Source organism: Monodelphis domestica, chromosome 2 (assembly GCF_027887165.1).
Source record: "Monodelphis domestica isolate mMonDom1 chromosome 2, mMonDom1.pri, whole genome shotgun sequence".
Lineage (NCBI taxonomy): Eukaryota > Metazoa > Chordata > Mammalia > Didelphimorphia > Didelphidae > Monodelphis > Monodelphis domestica.
In genome coordinates this window covers 332,306,842-332,326,228 of record NC_077228.1, presented here as the reverse complement: position 1 = coordinate 332,326,228, position 19,387 = coordinate 332,306,842, and the positions used below count along the sequence as shown (strand labels likewise).

Sequence of the window (19,387 nt, the reverse complement as noted above, 5' to 3'; positions counted from 1 at the left end):
AGGTATGGGGGTGGCAAAGTCTGTAGAGTCACACAGTAGGGTAGGAGAAGAGTGAAGGATAGCTGACATGGGCTCTTCCTCAAAATCAAAGTTCTAGGAAGTACTCATCAGCGAGAAAGTTTTGCCATAGCTACACAAGGATATTCCAGGAATGAGAAGGCATTTGAGTAATGGTGGCAAGGTCACCTAATTCAGCACCATTATATTATATATATCTTCATAAAAATTATTTTCATTATTGAACATTCTTTAATAATATGTTTGCCATTTTCCATCAATAGAGTGGCTTGAAGGTTTGCTAAGTGTAGTTTATTTAGATTCTTAGTTTTAATGACTTTGAGATGTAAAAAGTTACAGCTGAAAAATACATAGATATAATTTGAAGAAATATATCACTGTCTGGGCTTAGTATTATACATATTTTTCTGTTTCTGCTATCCATTATGCAAAGGTTTTATTGAAATTCACTTTCCTTCTTCTACGCAATATATTGTTTTTGCCAATAGAAGTTTAGTTTTAAAATATTTCTAAAGTAATGTTCATCAATAATAATTAATTTACAGAACTTTTATTTCAAATGTTATTTCTAATTTGAACTTTTGGCTGATTTCTCAGATCTGATTAAATTGTTCTTGTTTCTGCCTTGTGGTATGGCTGAGAAAAATTTCATCCCATGAATCAGTAAAATGTTTTGGGCATTTTATTGATTTAATAATTTGGGGGGGTTTTTAACCCTTACCTTCCATCTAAGAATCGGTACTGTGTATTGGTTCCAAGGCAGAAGTGTGTAGTAAGGACAAGGCAATGGGGTTTAAGTGAAGAAGTGTCTGAGACCACTTTTGAACCCAGGACCTTCCATCTCTTGACCTGACTCTCCATCTACCAAGCCATCTAGCTGCCCCCAATTTAAAAGTTTTAATATTTTCTTCCTAATCCCAGTTGATTGCCTTGTATTGCCCCACTTAAGAGATTCTGACTCATCTTTGGAAGAAGATATGAGACTAAGACAGAATAATGAGAGATCTAAAGACCAATCAGGAAATTTTAGCCTTCATAAAAACTACTTAGGAGACATAAAATCAGTCCACAAGCATATATTAAGTGCCTCCTAAGTGTCAAACACCATGTTTAAGACTATAAAAATAAAAGTAAATCAGCACCTGTCCCTAAGGAGTTCATATTCTACTCTGTTATACAGTGTACATATAGGATATAGGGCATACACAAAATGAGTTCATTGGGAGAAAGGCTTCTAACCACTGAAAGAATCAGGACAGGCCTCTGGAAAGGAACTAGGAATTTAAAAAAGTGAAAGTGAAGGATAACATTTCAAACTTGGGGAACAGTCTGTGCAAACCATGGTTGCAAGTGAAAGAGTGTTTTGTACAGGGACACCTAAGTAGGCCAGTTTGACTGAATCATTGTCTTTTGAGAAAGGGAGACAATAATGCATGCTAACAAGATATGAAGAGGCCAACTAATAGCTATCCTTATGTATTTAGGGTGTGTAGATAAAGATTAGACTTGTTCTGCTTTTCCTTGTGAACAAAATTTTTAGCAAGCAGTAGAAGTTGAAGAGTGTAGAAATTTTTGTTTCTTATAATTGGGTACTTCCTAATAATTAGAGCTTGCTAAAGTCCTTCATCCCTTGAAGTCTTAAGTATCTTAGGGGCTTGGAACTGGAAGAGATTTTGCAAATCAAGTTCAACCTATACTTCCATTTACAGGCAAGAGCACTACTTTATTAAATAAAGGAGTGCCATAGTCAGTTCTATATTTAATGAAAATTGTTTTTGGCAGCAATGTGTGTGTTTAATGGATTGAAGTGAAGAGAGACTTGTGATAGTAAGACTAATTAGGAGAGACAGTTACAATAATTTAGGTGTGACATGGTTAGGGCCTGATCTGAAGCTTGGAAGCCATGAAAGTGGGGAGAAGAGGTCATAATAAGAGATAAAAACAGTAAGATTTGACATGTCAATAAATAGGTGGGATAAGGGAGTAAGAAGAATGGAGGAAAATACCAAAGTTATCAGCCTGGAAAACCAGAAGAATAACTACCTTTCATAGAAATAAGGAAGCCTGGAGAAGGGATGAGTTGAGAAATGGGGGAAATAATGAGTTCAGTCTTAGACATGTTCAGTTTCTGTAAACATCCAGTTTGATATTTCCAACAGGAGGCAGTTGGACAAACAACTAATGATGTATTTTCTGAAAATGGGCAGTAAGACTACATTTCTTAGTAACATCCTGCATGTTTGTTTCTTTTCCAGGTGATCGTTTCAGGTCAGTCATAGATGATGCTTGGTGGTTTGGAACTATTGAAAGCCAGGAACCTCTTCAGCCTGAATATCCTGATAGTTTATTTCAATGTTACAATGTCTGGTAAATATACCTATGGGGTGTGTGTGTGTGTGGGGGGGTGAATCACCTTATTTCTTTTGAAATTTCCTTTCTAGTAATCAAACTATTGAACACATGATTCAACCTCTTAAAATGGTGACTCTTTTAAAACTTCATGATGATTTTTTTTTATTCAGCCATTATTTTATTTTGAATTTTAATACAAGTATTATGTCTTCCTTTAAGCTGGGATAATGGAGATACGGAAAAGATGAGCCCTTGGGATATGGAACTTATTCCTAATAATGGTATGTGTATCTATAGATTATGATCTATGTAACTGAAGGAGAATGAATTACCTTACTAGTAGAAAAGGGACTTTTGAGTTAATAGCAGTCATCTTTATGAAATAAAAGGTATTTGAATAAATTTCAATGAATGTTTCATCCCCAAAAATTTTTTTTAAGATGTGTGAAAAATATAATGTCCATGATGAATTTTCATCCAAGTTGAAACATGGCAATTTAAGTTTTAGATCAGTTCTTTTGACTTGTTGAACTCACTGCAAATTTTTCGTTTTCATTGCTACATTGTTTTTTTTAATGACATGTTTCCTTCCCCAAATTAACATTCTGTATATATTCAGATAAAGGTACCTATTTTTAACATTTAAGTGTACTACAAAGGGAATTTAGTTTATTGAATAGAGTACTGGTATTGGAGTCTGTAACATCTGGTTTCAAAATGTGCTTAGTAATTTTGTAAAAAAGAAAAAAAATAAATAGCTTTTTAAGACTGTTTACTCATCTCTTCTTTGGAGATAATAGTAATACCTTTTCCACACAAGATTGTCCTTAGCATCATGTAAGATAATATATGTAAATATCTTGGGACATCTTAAACACTATACAGATGGGAACTTTTGATTTTTCTTAGAGTTGTGATTTTCATGGAACCAGGTGAAGAAATGCCCTTGCCACTGATATAGATGGCCCAATAAAGGTTTACTGAATGATTGATTGATAGATATTTTTTAGTGAGAAAATACTTCATTCAAGGCCATAGAGAAAAAAGCATATGCAAATGGATGGATGGATGGATGATAAAAAGCATCAAAGTTTGTTATGTATTGGTTAGTGATCTAGTGTGGATGGAACATAAAGTTTCTAGGGAGAATCATATGAAATAAAGGAAGGGAAAATGAGAGGAACCTAGATTATTGAACGTCTGAACAATGCTTAGTTAATAAAATTATTTTTTTATCCTAGAAGCAATAGGGATTTTTTTAAGGTTTTTATGCAGACAAATGACTAGGTCAGAGCCTTGTTTTTGGAGTACATAGTTGATATCTAGGGTGACGTTGGTTTGGAAAGGGGAGAGAATTGAAATAAAGAAACAAGTTAGGTAGCAATCAAAATAGTTTAGGCAGGAGATGATGACAACTTGAAATGGAGTAGTGGCTCTAGACAAATGTTCTATAGGTAGAGACAAAACTTGCTAGGTACAGGGCATAGAGGGAAGGTTGAAAGGGAATAGTCAGGTTTTTTGACTCCAAAGTTTATTTTTTAAAGCATTATGGAGAATTAATAATCATTTATTATACAACTACTATGTGTCAGGTATTGTGCTAAGTGTTGTGGATTCAAAGAAAGGTGAAAGATAGTCACTATCCTCAAGGAGCTTACAATCCAGTGAGAGACAATATGTAAACAAGTATGTATTAACAAGCTGTATACAAATTAAATAGAAAATAATAACAGAGGGAAGATCCTTTAAAAGAATTTGGGAAAAGGGAAGAATTCAGATTGAGAAGTGGGCAATAAGGATGTAGAAGCAGTGAGTATAGATGATTCAAGGAATTTGGCAGTGAGAAGGACAAAATATAATAGGGCTACAGTTTAAGGGGATGGTAAGGTCAGCTGGAATTTTCTTAACAATGATTTCAGTTTTAGCATATTTGTAGGGTTCAGGAAAAGATAAGTTGAGCAAAGAGAGACTGAGCACGATGTGAGAGATAGAAAACAGTGTTGATAGCACAAAATCCTGGAAGATGCCAAAGAGAATGAGATCACATAGTAGAAATCTTAGAATTGTTAAGAATAGTCAACTTTTTTTTCCTTCTACCCTTACTTTCTGCCTTAGAATCAATATTTTCTATTGGTTCTAAGGCATAAGTGTGGTACTGGCTAAACAAAGTAAGTTAAGTGATTTGCCCAGTCACACAGCTAGGAAGTAACTGAGGCCAGATTTGAGCCCAGGACCTCCCATCTCTGGGCCTGCCTCTTAAACCACTGAGCCACTTAGGTGCCATAATTTCTTCTTCAGAGAAAAGGATAAAGAGTGGACAGAATGGGTGAAGAGATATGTGGGTTTCAAGATACAGAATGGCAAAAAAAAAAAAGGAAGTTGATATTTATTAACATTTTCTCAATAAAGCAGGAGATGAAGCCCTGTACCCTGAAACGATGCATTGAGAGCTTAAAGAGAAAGTTTGAAATAGCTTCTGAGGGGGAAATGGAATACACAAGCAAGGAAGAATAAAGGTTCTGCTATGTAGCAGTAGTTAAGAAGCTTGTTGGATTTAGATAAAAAGTGATTCACTACATATGATGACATAGTTCTTTTGATACTGTTCAGTTTAAATTTGCTCAAGCATTATGGTAGTTAGGACAAAGAGGTAAAGGAGTTTAAGGTGAATAATATTATATAACATAACTAGTCAACTGCAGATTCAATAGTAAGAGGACAAAGTAAAGCCAGAGCCAGGGGTTAAGATCAAGTGATTCCTGGGCCTTCAAGTGAGTAGTTTGAAGCTCAGCTGAGCTGTTGTCTCTCTTTTACTTAGACTTATTTGGGCAGGATTCATTGGACTCTTACGAAAGGAAAAAGAATTTTAATGGTGTCTAAGTAGGTCAGTTCACAAAATCTGCTTGGAAAAGAAAAAGACTCATTGATTTTTAGAGCAAGTTAAACCATATCAAAGTATTTGGAAGTCAATAAAAATACTTTAATTGTAATTTTAATAGATAATTAAAAAGAAAATTTCTTTTCTACTGTGACCAAAAGTACATGACATTTTTTGTAATCTTCAAATCAGGAAATGAACTGAAGCTACTTAGTCTGTTTACATAATTTATGCCCCTATTGGCCTAAAGTAGCTTGCAGCCAAAAACTAAATGAATAAGGGTTCAAGCAAGCATAAAACAAAAAAAGCAAGAGAGAACTCTTGACTCATTCAACCATAGATTTTTCTATAACTATGACATCACCTTGAGGTGGTGGCTTGTAGATTTGTTTTGCAGAGCTCTTCTATATGCAAATTTTTCCTCAGCCTTCATATATAACAAGTTGAATTATTACCCAATTCCCCCAACCTCCTTTGAAGGAGGAATTTAATTCATTTAGGAAATAATGTGAAACTGACAATAATTTAATGTGATATTCCTAAAACCTTATCATTTTTCTTAAAATACACTCCTGCATTTAACTATTGGCATTTTCAGTTATAGACATTTTAAAGTATGAAATATATTCTGCATTAATGAAGTTATCACTTATAAAATTATAAGTTCTTTTCAAAAAATTGAATATGATGTGTTTAGTTAAGGAATTTCTATCCATTTTCATTTTTTTAAGATGGTTTTCCTGAATTATTAGCAATTTTCTTTTTGATGAATTTCAGCTGTATTTCCTGAAGAGCTAGGAACAAGTGTTCCTTTAACTGATGTTGAATGTAGGACATTGATCTATAAACCATTGGATGGAGAATGGGGTTCTAATCCTAGGGATGAGGAATGTGAAAGAATCATCACAGGAATAAACCAGCTCATGACACTAGGTAAGATTCAAAAAAAAGAAAACTTGATCCATGATTAGTAAACATAAGCAGGAATAAAACTGAAAATTTTATATAGTCTTACAGTTTTCAGAAGGATTATTTCAGATATGCCTCCTGCAAATAGCTATTCAATGTCTGTTTTAACACCTATGGTGACATACAACTCCCTACCTGATGAGGTAACTCATTTCTTCATTCAGCAATTTTAATTTTTAGGAAAGATCTTCATTCTATTTATCTGCTTTCCTAAAATTTCCACTCAGTAATATTAGTTCTGCCCATTAAAACCCATTCAAACTACTCAGATAAAGTTGTAATGTTTTTATGTATAAAAGACTTTCCTTTGGTTAAGAATACTGATCAAGTGTCCCTAATTGCCCGGGCTAATTTTTCCTAAGCTAATTACTTACAACTGCCTAACCAAATCTATATGTGATGTGATTTTTCAGGCCTGTTAGCAGTCTCCTTTGTATATTTGTTAAAGGGGAAAAAATTAATTATTTTGAATTGACAACATAATTAAGGAAAATAGTTGGGATTTGCTTTTCCTGAAGTAAAATGTTTTCATTTTATAAACAAAAACTTATCTTTTTTCTAAACAAGTATGTAAAATTTTCAAAATGGTTTTTTGATGATGTATACAAAACCAAGTGGAAATCTAGAACTAAATTAAAAAGACACAACCTAATATAATAGAATTGGTTCACAATTAGCTGGTGATAAGTATAGTTTTACCAAAAAACATCTTCCTTACACAAAACCTGGAGTGGTTTGAGTTTGCTCTTTTAATATTTGCCAGAAGTTTTTCTGTACAATATGTTGCAACCTATTTACACTTAATATATTTATTTCAACCTTGCCCTGTGAGGTTAAGAACTGATTAGTTTTTTTTGTATAACAAGAAAAATGACCAACTCAAATTATTGTTAGCGGTCTTGGTCCTGAAAGATACCTTTCCTCTTCTTTATAGAGGTAGACTAGGTGTGAAATGTTGCATGCATTATTATTTGTGGTTTTTTTCTTTAGTTCTGCTATTAAAATATTATATTTTTATTATTATGGGGGAAATATTCAAGGATTTGGGAATTTTGTGTATTTTTTTAAGGCATCTAATTCATTGGCAATAAAAATCAAATGATGAAGTTAAACTGATCTTGAAGGTCTCTTCTAGCTCTTACGTGCCTGTAATAATCGCAAATTTGCCTTTGTGTTATGAAATTTTTTCATTATTGTCAGATGACTCATTTTCATTTATTATCAGTGACAGATTCTAAAGAAAGTTGTGGTACTTCTTTTGTATTTTCCTCTGTACAGCATCTCTTATAGTAGACTTTCCTTATGTAACTTTGCAGATTTTTTTGTTGGTAATTACATCAAGACTGTATGGAGTATCAATGAAACGCATAAAGCCATTGTTAAAACTTTGCCTGATATAGGATCTCTTCCCAACCACCTTTTTCACTTATACACTTCTGTAATATCTTTTATACAGCCTCATGCGAGTATTTCTTGGTTGATAAAAGCTCCAGCCTATTTGCATCTACTATATGTCTTTCCATCTCCCTTTGAGTAACCTATAAAATCAATTATTTGTAGTCTATAGTTTTTCGTGCCACAGGTAGAAGAATGATATAATTTAACAGTGCTTTTAATGACTTCAAACTTCCCCTTAAAAAAAAATTATTGTTCCAATGATGTTATATTGCTGTAAATTATGGAATATAAGAACAAAGTGACATTATAGGATGTGGTAATTAAAAAAAAGGTTAGAATTTCATTATAGAAATTTATTTGGCAAAGAAATGTAAATTGTTGAAAGTACATAGTTGGTAGTTGCTATGTAGTGATATTGTAATGTTTGACAATGAATATTTATAATGTAGAAATTCTCTGACACCATGACTTAGTGGAAAAAGCCTTGAATTCAAGTATTGCCTTAGTTACATTTCCTCTCTGATCATGAACAAGTCACTCAGCATCTCAGTGCCATAAGAATTTTGGGTCTATGAGTTGCAGATGAATTGTTGAACCAACTACGTTAGTGGGAGGAGTTTCCATACTGTTGGCTATCCACAGTGGTGAATTTATTGATCTGAACCCTGCCTCTACCATCACCCCAAAAAGGAAGTCTTTAATTTTATATTCTTTTAATCATAATTAATCAAATAACATAGCCCTTAGAATTAATCTCAAAATGTGAATGCTATAATAATAAAAACTCTTTACATAAATTTAGCTGTGTAATTTTTATAACTAGTACATAGTAAGATTAGAGCTAAGATGGTTTTGAAAACTCATAAGATCTTAGTTTAAAAGTGTTGCTGTTTTTTTAATATAATATATAAATATTTTTTTCCTTCTTTGATTTAGATATTGCTTCTGCATTTGTGGCCCCTGTGGACCTACAAGCATATCCCATGTATTGTACTGTAGTGGCATATCCTACTGATCTCAGTACAATTAAACAAAGATTGGAAAGCAGATTTTACAGGTTAGAACTGTTATATAGTAATTACTGGAGAAGGCGTAGTACAGGGGGCAGGATTATTACTAAATGTCTTTTTAATTGAGCCTGTTCTTGGAAAATTCTTGAGTACTGTTCTCTATTTCCTAATATGATTTGATGCTCACTTTTCTTAATTATTTTTATTGTATAATAGAAAGCTCAGTAGAGGGTTTTTCTGAGGGGGAGAGATGGAACAGTTTCACATGAAAAGTTTTTTAGTTGATTTTTAAAGCATCATTTAAAAAATAAGTTTGCTTTAGTCATTCAATTTTGAATATCGATGAAAAAGTATTTCTCTGATAGTTTCAAATATTCATGATTTTGACTAACATTCTGCTTTGGCTTGTGTATTTCTTTAAAAATATATTGCCTATAATAGTTATTTCTCTATAACTATATATGTGTTCTATAAATATATATGTGTATATATTCTGATCAGAAAAAATGTTTTTAATATAAGGAAAACACATTTTCATCTTAAAACCCTTTGGTTTTATAGTTTGACATTATTTTAATTTTTTATTCTTATAATTTTTTTCCTTGGGTTTTTTTTTCTCAATTGACTTTTGATAAAAATGTATAACATATTCCTTTATTTTTTAAAAGAGAATACAAGGAGCTGTTTGCACATCTCTTTACATACCATCAATTGCAAGCCTCTCACTTCCAATATGAGGTGCTTAAAAAGAATTTTCCCTTAAACGTTTAAAACATTTTCGTTTACAAGCCTGGAAACCCAGCTGCTATTTATAACACTGTTTCTGTTAGAAGTTGTATTCTGAGTTTCAAAAATTACTTATTGTAGTGCTGTGCTATAAGTGGAGTAATATCTTTAGATTATTTATGATATTAGAATTCATTGCCTCTATCCTCAGTGGCCCTTGGAATCCTTTGCTTTTTATATTTCATTAATATAATTCCCCTCCCAATTACATGTAAAAATAACATTTAATATTTGTTTTTAAAGTAGTTCTTTCCCTTTCTTCTAGCCTATTCTTGAGGTCACCTCATTGAACTCATTAGATGGTCCTGTTATTTTATATACTCTTGTTGGGTTTAGGCACCTATATTTGGCCCTAAGTTCTGATAAATAATAAAATGCATTAGTTGCCTTTTTCTTCCTTAATCACTTTGCCATTCAAACATTTTTTTGTTTGATTCTGGTGTGGTGCTATTCTATGTGATTATGTTTTTTAGAAGTTTTTCTTTGGGGATAAATGGGAAGAAACTTTCTTGATGTTTGGTTTCTAAAGATTTATGTTTTATTTGATCCACTGGACATGTTTTAAGGAATATTTCCGGAACAAATCTCTGGAGACTTTATATAGAATTGCATTTTAGTCATAGAATTTGAGGCAGTGGGAAATAACTCTCCATCAGCATTTGTTTTAGTATTATCCTGTGTAGAGAGCATAATTTTTTTTCAATTGGGTTTCAAAGTAAATCCATGGTTCACTTCATTCAGTTCCTATAGATCATATATATCACTGTTCAACTATTTAATAGTTCCATCCAAGTATCAAAATAGTAAAATTAAATCAAAATAGTAGGGTATGAAATGGTTATTAGATTTATAGTTTTAAGATGAAGTAAATAATAAGATCTAATTTTAATGCCTATAAACATTTTAAAATTAAACTAGTTATTTCTTGTTTTTTTCCTCCAAAGGCGAGTTTCATCACTGATGTGGGAAGTTCGCTATATAGAACATAATACACGTACCTTTAATGAGCCTGGAAGCCCTATTGTGAAATCTGCCAAATTTGTCACTGATCTTCTTCTACATTTTATAAAGTGAGTTCATGAAAGAGTTATTGCCTTTTTTTTCTTTTTCTTAAAAACGCTTACCTTCCATCTTGGAAGCACTACTGTATATTGGTTCCAAGGCAGAAGAGTAAGTAGTAAGGGCTAGGCAATGGAGGTCAAGTGACTTGCCCAGCGTCACACAGCTGGGAAGTGTCTGAGGCCAAATTTGAACCTAGGACTTCCCATATCTAGGTCTAGCTCTCAATCCACTGAGCTACACAGCTGCCCCTGGTGATTGCTTTTTTGATTGGTTAATTCTAAGTATTGTATCAATAACTGTCATAAAATAGAGCAGTTATTAATATAAATACTGTTATTATGTAACTCAAGGTAAGGAGCACACAGAATCATATGTTTAGACTTGGAGAAGACCTTAAAGATCATCTGTCAATATCTTCTTATGAGAAAAATAAATTTATGGTTATTATGTAATTTTAATTATAAGTATTACTAATGCCATTAATATTTTTATTAGTACACATGGTAAGGTAGAGTATGTGTTTGGTTAATAAACATAAGTGCAGACCTAGTCTACCAGATGATTATTAGCCTTCTAGATGACTAAATTAAGTATGTCATAGACTCTATTTTCTTCCTTTCCCATTCCCATTAACAGTTGGAAATTAGTTTTGGCAACCTTATTAGAACCCCACCATTTTTATGTCATTTCCCCATTGTCTTCTTTATAGATATTAAGTGTCCATTATGTGTATATTGCTAGGTGCTGAGGAAACAAGTAAACAGAATGAAATAGTCCATTTTAAGGAATTTACATTGTACTTGAGGCAACAAGAACTACCTGTGAAATATACAGCACAAATATAAAATTAATATATACAAAGCAGTTAATTATAAGCTAATTGGAGGGGGGGCAGTAGCAGAAGAAACAGGAGCAATTTTGTGCAGAAAATGGTGCTTGAGCTGCTTCTCAAAGGAAGGACAGGGACTTTTATGCATTCAAAATAAAGGAGAACATTTGAGGTTTGTAGGGTGGCCAAGGCAAAAACAGTAAGAAATAGCATCCTGTTTGAGAAGCACAAAGGATGAATTTGTCTAGAACACAGAGTGAGGAGTGGGGTAGAAGGCAGGGAGTGGGAGAGAGGTGGTAAGTAATATCCAGTGAAACTGTTAAGATACACATAGGCTAGGTTTTGTGGGGCTTTAAAAACTAAGCAAGGGAGTTTGTATTTAAACCATACAGAGAATATCTCACAGGTTCTGTACCACAGGGGCCAATTGTCCAATCTATAACTGAATGAGTCACTTATTCTTAACTGAGAAGGGATTACAACTTCATAAGAAAGCCAATGTCAATCTGGGAAAACTATAATTGGTAGGAAAAGTTTCCAGAGTACTTATACCCAGTCTGTCTGATCCCTTTTTCATGTGACAGTCTTTCAGATGTTTGAAGGCCACTATAATTTACCTCTTTAGATTTCTTTTTTCCCTGGCTAAACTTTTCTTAGGTTTTCCATTCATCATGATGCTCTCGTCTTGAGACCCTTCATCAGCCTCATTTTACTACCCTGAAATGTTCCAAGTTTTCTCAATACCCCTCAAAAATGTAATTACTAGACCTACTGACCATACTCCAAATGCAAGGTGTGATTAGAATAGGGTATAATAGAATTGTCAGCTGCATTGTCCTAGACACTTTGCCTCTCAATAAAATGGTTGAATTAGGGGATTCGCTGGCAGGGATGGGGGGTGAGGACGTTTGTATATTTGCTTTTGCTTTCTTTTCACTCTTATTTACTCATTGAGTTCACACTAAAACTCCAGGTCTTTTTCAGAAGAATTAGTTATAAAATACATGTGCACCAAGGACATCCTTTATAAATATATTAGAAAGAAATAGGCAATTCAAAATTGATGCTGCTGTTCACCTTGCCTTAACCATCTCATATTGGACTAAAAAAATATGAGAAATTCAAGATCCCTCTTGGGTTCGTGTTGAATTACAAAAATGCATTCATCTCATTGGAGCAAAGTGGTGCCTTAAAAGAATCTCTAACAGTTTCCATATCTTAGAATTATGTAAGATTTCTCAAAGAAATAAAAGAATAGAGATCTATATTTTACAGTGTTTTGTTCAGTAATATCAATTGAAACGTAATAGAAAAACATGTTCTCCATAGAGAGTTGTTACAAAATAAAAATTGAGGATAGATGGATTCCCATGTTTGATTTAATAATATAATTCAAGTCAGCTGAAATATAAAATTATACATCTGCAATTTTCTGCTAAATATAATTTTTGCACTAATCTCTTCTAAGCATTTTTGTATTTCATTAAAATTAATACCATCTTATGATAACTTTTTAGGAACATAGATCAGTACCTGGAAGTACTACAAACCCTCTAACCCCATCATTTTGCAGTTGAAGAAAAGTAAGGTACCAGATGTTAAAGTGATCTTTCAAAGGCCATGCAGCTAGTAAGAGTCATTGTCTGAATTTGAAGCCAGGTCCTTTAACTTCAAAGCCATTATTCCTTCTTGTATATTCTGCCTGCATTGTGTAAGGCACACAAATCCATTATAATGATTTCATTATGTACTGCATATTGCTTTCTCACATGTGTTCTAACATCTTTTTTCACTCCCTAGTTTTAACTTTGTAGTTGTTTAAACTCCATACTGCCCTCTTTTTTAATCCTTTACCACCCCACTCCCATCCTCACTCATCAATTCCATCCTATTCCAGGTATTCTCTTTCTACACTTGTCACATTTTCTGTATTTCTTGTTCAAGTACAAATTGGACCAGATGGTGTCCTGGGGTTCCTTCTCAATCAACTTCAGTGAAAAGACCATTTAGAATGGACAGTTGGTTTTTAGGCAGTTGGATTTCAGATATTTTCTTGATTTACAAAATTTTCATTTTTTAAAATTTATTGAGCAAATAGAATATCTAATAAATAGTTACTGAACCTAGGCCCTGTGCTGAATGCCTTGAAAGAGAAAGATTAGTCCTTAGAAGATAAAAAATTAGTATTAATTATCATAAGAGCTCAAAATCTAACAAAGAAATATCTGTTTATAAACATGTACTCCAAGGCCTTGAAAATAAGATCAGTTACTTTTAGCTGAAGGTATTAAGGAACATTCCATGGAAATGGAAACATTTAAGCTAACTTGTCCAGAGGGTAGGATTATGAGAGGGGAAAGGCATTGTAATTTGAGATACTATCAAGAGCAAAACTGGAGAGAGCACAGTAGAGTGATATGTTCAATTTTGCTTGAATTTAGGGTATGTATAGATGGTTAGTGAAATATGAAACTAGAAGACCAGGGTAACAATTTCCAAATGAAGAATTAATATTTACTAGGTAAGAACAATTACGATTTTTTAGCAAGGGAATGCTATGTTCAGAAATTTGGGGAAGTTATTATTGACAGTTCCTTATAGAGTAGATTTATATTTATAGGAGGAAGAACCTCTCTGGTCAGGTGTACAGTAAGGCATCTATCAGGTTCAGTTCTTTAGGGCATGATTTTATTTGATAGTGTCAGTAGTACTAGAAAGAGATACATGTCAGAAATAGAATTAAAAGAACTCTGTGACTAGATGTTGAGTGATATGATGGAGAGTAAAGTCAAGGAGGACTCCAAAATTTTAAATCTGATTGGCTATGCAAATGATGATTCCATTAATAGAAAGTTCAAAGTCAGTGGAAAATGGATTATCAGAAGAAAATGAATTTTATCTTAAATGTAATCAAGATAATTCTTCAGGCAGCTAGGTAGAAAGAAGTTATAAGCATGTGTGATGGCTACTACTATCTCCATGAGGTTGTTAGATTAAATTACTGGAAGGGATGAAGTTGCCAAGCAAAACAAAAAAATAAATAAAATGGAATGACAAAGGAGATTTCATGTCAGATAACATCAGTCTTCTCAATTTTGAGACCTATTTTTTGACTGAGAAGGTGAGTATATGGAAAGGGCCATGATGATAGTGGGAAAGATTTGTAGCTATCAAAAAAATGAATGTTAAAGAATTATTGGCTATTCAGTGATTTCAATATAGCATAAATTTGTAATATAATCTAGGTGGCTTCTTGAATTTTTTAATAATAATAAATAATAGCTTAGATTTATGTAGTACTTTCTTTGTGCCAGGCACTGTGCTTTAAAATTATTATCTCATTGGACCTCATAACAACTCCAAGAAATAGGTGCACTTGTTATACCCATTTTACAAATGAGGAAACTGATGCAAACACTGGCTATTCTTGTACCCAGGGTCATACAGGTAATAAAATATCTGGTATTGGATTTGAACTCAGATCTTTGTGACTCTAGGTCAGCACACTCTACTATACCATGTATGCCTCTAGTAGTGATTAGCAATCAGAAGTAGAAATAAAACAATGGATATTATCATATTTTTGACATCAGTAAAAGTGCACAGCAGGCATATTATTGTGTTCATGTTATTTGACTGGCCATTTGATCCATAGTAAAAGTAGATAAATGATAGTATGCCTGATAGAAAATGGTGGGAGCAATAGGAAAAATAAGTACAAGGTTTGGCTATGTTAGTTAATGCCTAAAATGAAATGGAAATGAAAGTTCATTATTAAAGAAGCCAAAGAATTGTGCAAGTTGCTAAGTGAAGGGGAGCATTCTTGGAAAAAAGAATGACAAGAGCCAAAGACTCAGATTCTAATGTTTATGGTATATTCAGGGGAATATAAGTCTTAATTGGTGTAGAAAGGATTTGAGTAAGTAATAAATTTGGAAGGATAGATTGGTTGAAATTGTGGAGGACCTTGAATTTCCAGTTAAAGGAATTCTTTGTATATTTAAATGTCTATACTTTTTGGCAATAATTTCTAGGATTTGTAATCTCCCAAAGTTTTGGTGTCCTTATTCAAGTAATGTAGGAAATATCTTAATAGAAAATTATTTTAGCTCTTAGCATTCAGTTTATATTTTCTTTTTTTAAAAAGTCTTGATATTACATACCTGCATACTAACATTTCTTATTATATAGAGATCAGACTTGCTATAACATAATTCCACTCTACAATACAATGAAGAAGAAAGTCCTGTCTGATTCAGAGGTAATTTAATATTTTGTTGTTATTCTAGTTTAGTCAAAGGATCAGAATAGTCCCACATATTTTAGTGAGCTATTTATAATTTGTAGTAAAAATGTTAATTAAAAGATGTTTTGGTCTAGAATATTCCATTTTTTAAAAGAAAAATTTAATTGGGTTATGTAATAATTTTAATAAATGTACAATTTTAGTAATTAACAGAAATGTGATATAGTGATGTAGTGATAAGCAATTATTAACTTCATGTATTGTGCCAGGCAATGTGTTAAGTGCTAGAGATATAAAAAGGACAAAAATGTGACCATTCTAGTATGGGAGACAATATGCCTATAGATGGGTACGTAAACAATATAATAAACAATATGAACAGCATAGTTGGAAGGTAATCTCAAGGGGTAGGTACTAGCATTGAGGGAGACCAGAAATTTCTTGCAAAAGGTATTATTTGAGTTGTCTTCAAAGAAGGCAGTGGGGAGAACATTCCAGGCAGGGAGGTAGAAGGGGGGATTGGTGTCAGATGATGAAGAGGTATGTAAGAAATAGCAACTGGACCAGTGCCGGTGGTGTAGAGTGCAAGAAAGGGAATCAAATGTAAGAATGCTGAAAAATTAGGAGGAGGAAAAATTTAAGAACTTTTCTAATCCACCAGTATTTTATATTTGATCCTAGAGATAAGAATCACTGGCGTTAGAGTTAGGGTGGCAAACTTAGGCCAGCAATTTACGAAAATCACTTTGGTAGTTAGATGGAGGATGGATTGAAGTTGGAGGAGACTAGAGGCAAGGAGACCAACTAAAAATTTATTGAGAGTCCAGGAAAGAGCACCTATGTGAGAATGATTGGTGGTGTGGACATGGGGAGAAGACATACAAGAGATATTGTCAAAATAAAGAGAAGGCTTGATAGCAGATTAGAGACATAGGCTGAACAAATAGAGTTGAAAATGAAACTGAGGTTCTGAACCTAGATAACTAAGAAGGATGGTAGTTCCCTGAATAGTAATAAGAACACTGAGAAGAGGAGAGGAGATGAATGAAATCTGATTTGAACATGTTGAGTTTTGGATGATTATAGAACATCTAAATTCAGAATGTCTGAGTAAAGTTGAATGACTTTAAAGTTGAACTGAAAAGAGAAGGTTCCAGGACATATAGATCTGGGAATCATTTGCATAGATATGACTGTTCAGTCCATGATGGTGTATAAGATCATCAAGCACAGCAATATAGGGGAGAAAGAGAAGAGGGCCAAGGAGAGAGCTGTAGGAAACATCTGAGACACCTGACAAAAAACCCAAAAGGAGAGAATTAGCAGTCACAGAGGGATTAAAAGTGAACCAGGAAAATGCAGTGTCAGGAAAACCTACAGTCAAGCAGAATGGTGACTGATAAATTTGGTAATTTAAAGCTCATTAGTAACTTTGTGGAGAGCAGTTTCAGGTTTAAAAGTGAGTTAGGAGGGAAAGTGTATATATAGCTTTTTAAGTACTCTGTGTGTGTGTGTGTGATCTAGTACAGATAGCTTTCTCAAGGAATTGAACCACAAGTTAGGATCAAGTGAGGATTAAGAATAGGGGATACTTGAGGATGTTTGTAGGCAGTAAGGAATGAATAGATTAAGAGTGCATGTGGAGGGGTTTGCCTTGGCAAAAAGGATCTCTCTCTTCATATGAAACAACAGTGAAAGAATAAGAGAAAAGGAAATGCTTAGGGTGATATAAGATGAAAAGGAGTGACAAAAGGGTTCTCTTGTTGAAGATACTGAATTTTTTTTTGGTCTGAGATAGGGTCCCCAGTTTAGAGAAATGAAACAAAAGGAGAGCTTCAGGAGACCTAAGGAGGAATGAAAAGGCATGGAATAACTGCTGTGCTAAGTGGAATATCAATTGAATTAAAGAAGTAGAAAAAGCTTGTGTTGCTACTGTGAGAGCCTAGTCGATATTATGTGGCATAAATTTTGTAGTGGACCCAGTTAGCATGGCTTCACAGTTTTCAGATGCTCCAGCAGGTATTTTCAAAGCCTTATGAAAGACAGAAAGAAAGACTACATAGTTAAATATTATGTGCAGAGTAAGATGTGAAACATCATCTCTCAGTGTTTTATGAAACTCATAAATTCTTGCTTCAAAGGAAGAAGAGAAAGATGCTGATGTGCCAGGAACTTCCACCCGTAAAAGAAAGGTAATTTATATTTTATTGTTTGCTCTCACTCACATAAAAATGCAACAACAGTTTTAATGAATCTTTGAAAAATGTGTGTGTGTGTGTGTGTGTGTAGGTATATCTATATAGATATAGATATTTTTTTGCCATAAGGTCAAATTGGCATTATAAAATATATTTTATCAAGAGTAAGAGTAAAAATCATTTGACAAACATTATTTAAAGCCTTACTATGCACTAAGCTCTGGGTACAAAAAGAAAAGCAAAACAACTCTTGCTTTAACAGAATTCCCTTTCTGGATTGGGGAGAAGTACACGAAAGTTACATCAAGTAGGTGAAAGGTAGCCTTAGAATAGTTAACTTTTTTTGTATCCTGGACCACTTTGGCAGTCTAAGTCCCTTCATAGATTAATATATTTAAATGTATTTTTAAAAATACATAAAGTTATAAGAAAAATGGATACATTTATCAAAACAGTTTTTTGTTTTGTTTTTAAATTTCTGGTTCTAGTTTAGATATGTTGAATTTTAGGGGCCAATGTGGAGAAAATGACCAATAGGTAGACCAGAAATCAAGGGGGGGATGTATCATTTAAGTATTATCATTCTAGACTAGTTTTTAAAACTTTATGAAAATTTCACTGGATGACTGTATTTGTTTTTGTATCTAGGACCACCAGCCCAGAAGACGTTTACGCAATAGAGCTCAGTCTTATGATACTCATGCCTGGAGGAATCAATGCCAAGAATTACTAAATCTCATATTTCAGTGTGAAGATTCTGAACCATTCCGCCAGCCAGTGGATCTCCTTGAATATCCAGTGAGTATTTTTTAAGTATAAGTGTCTGTTGAATAAGAGGTCATGTTTGACAACTGTAGTTATACCATGTTTTTATGAAGATATAATTTGTTTCTTAAGGCACTTTAGAAGTAATATTTTGGCTTATTTAATATGGAATTTAAACTTTCATTAATGAAAGGACATTTAGTGTCTAGTAAAACATTTAAATCATTGTCAATTTAGATACTGTGACAAGGAAATCACTTTAAAAGACTGATATATATTAATTTAAGGTCGCCAAGGAATTCAGCTATGTAATTCCTTAATGAAAACTCAAGTCAGCAGTCAACCTTTTATGGAGTTTAATTACAAACAGGAGGAAGAAAAGTATTAGAGAGAGAGAGAGAGAGAAGGGAATAGGGCTTAAATACCCCTTCTGTTTAGGCTGGGCCAAAAGGCCCAAGCCCTTAGATAGCTGAGGCAAAGAAAAGAGATCAGTCCCTAACACTCACGTGACCAAAATGGAGAAACAGTCTCAGGGGCCTCCACCTCCAGCTTCCTTCAGAGCAAGCTTCTCAGAGCAAAAACTCTCCAACCTTCTCAGTCCTCAGACCCTGCTATCTTTAAGGAAACCATCCAAGTTCCCTCCCCTCAGTTCTCACATCTACCAATCACTGTCCATGTCTTCCCTGTGCCAATGGTGGCTCTAGCTTAACCCAGGACCGCCCAGAGGTCTGTGGCTTTGCACATGTATGTTGAAGGTCATATTCTCAAATAATTAAATCTTGATCCTTTGCTGCAGCCCTTCCTAAATCCTGTTACCCTGAGCAGGGTGGAGATTGGAAGTTCCAAGACCTGGTTCTGTCATTCCAAGTATCTCTA

The 19,387-nt window shown here is 33.6% G+C and overlaps 1 protein-coding gene across 4 annotated transcripts in view; it reads left to right on the top strand.

Annotated features, from left to right (window-relative positions):
- PHIP (pleckstrin homology domain interacting protein) overlaps positions 1 to 19,387 on the top strand; it is a 187,256-nt gene that overhangs the window by 149,395 nt on the left and 18,474 nt on the right. For all 4 annotated transcript variants that reach the window (XM_001365983.4, XM_007484241.3, XM_056818518.1 and 1 more), the window contains 8 exons: positions 2,274 to 2,385; positions 2,590 to 2,651; positions 6,026 to 6,181; positions 8,552 to 8,672; positions 10,356 to 10,481; positions 15,494 to 15,563; positions 17,690 to 17,740; positions 18,395 to 18,544. In XM_001365983.4, the coding sequence (XP_001366020.2) occupies positions 2,274 to 2,385; positions 2,590 to 2,651; positions 6,026 to 6,181; positions 8,552 to 8,672; positions 10,356 to 10,481; positions 15,494 to 15,563; positions 17,690 to 17,740; positions 18,395 to 18,544 (848 nt within the window). The remainder of the gene's footprint in view (positions 1 to 2,273; positions 2,386 to 2,589; positions 2,652 to 6,025; positions 6,182 to 8,551; positions 8,673 to 10,355; positions 10,482 to 15,493; positions 15,564 to 17,689; positions 17,741 to 18,394; positions 18,545 to 19,387) is intronic.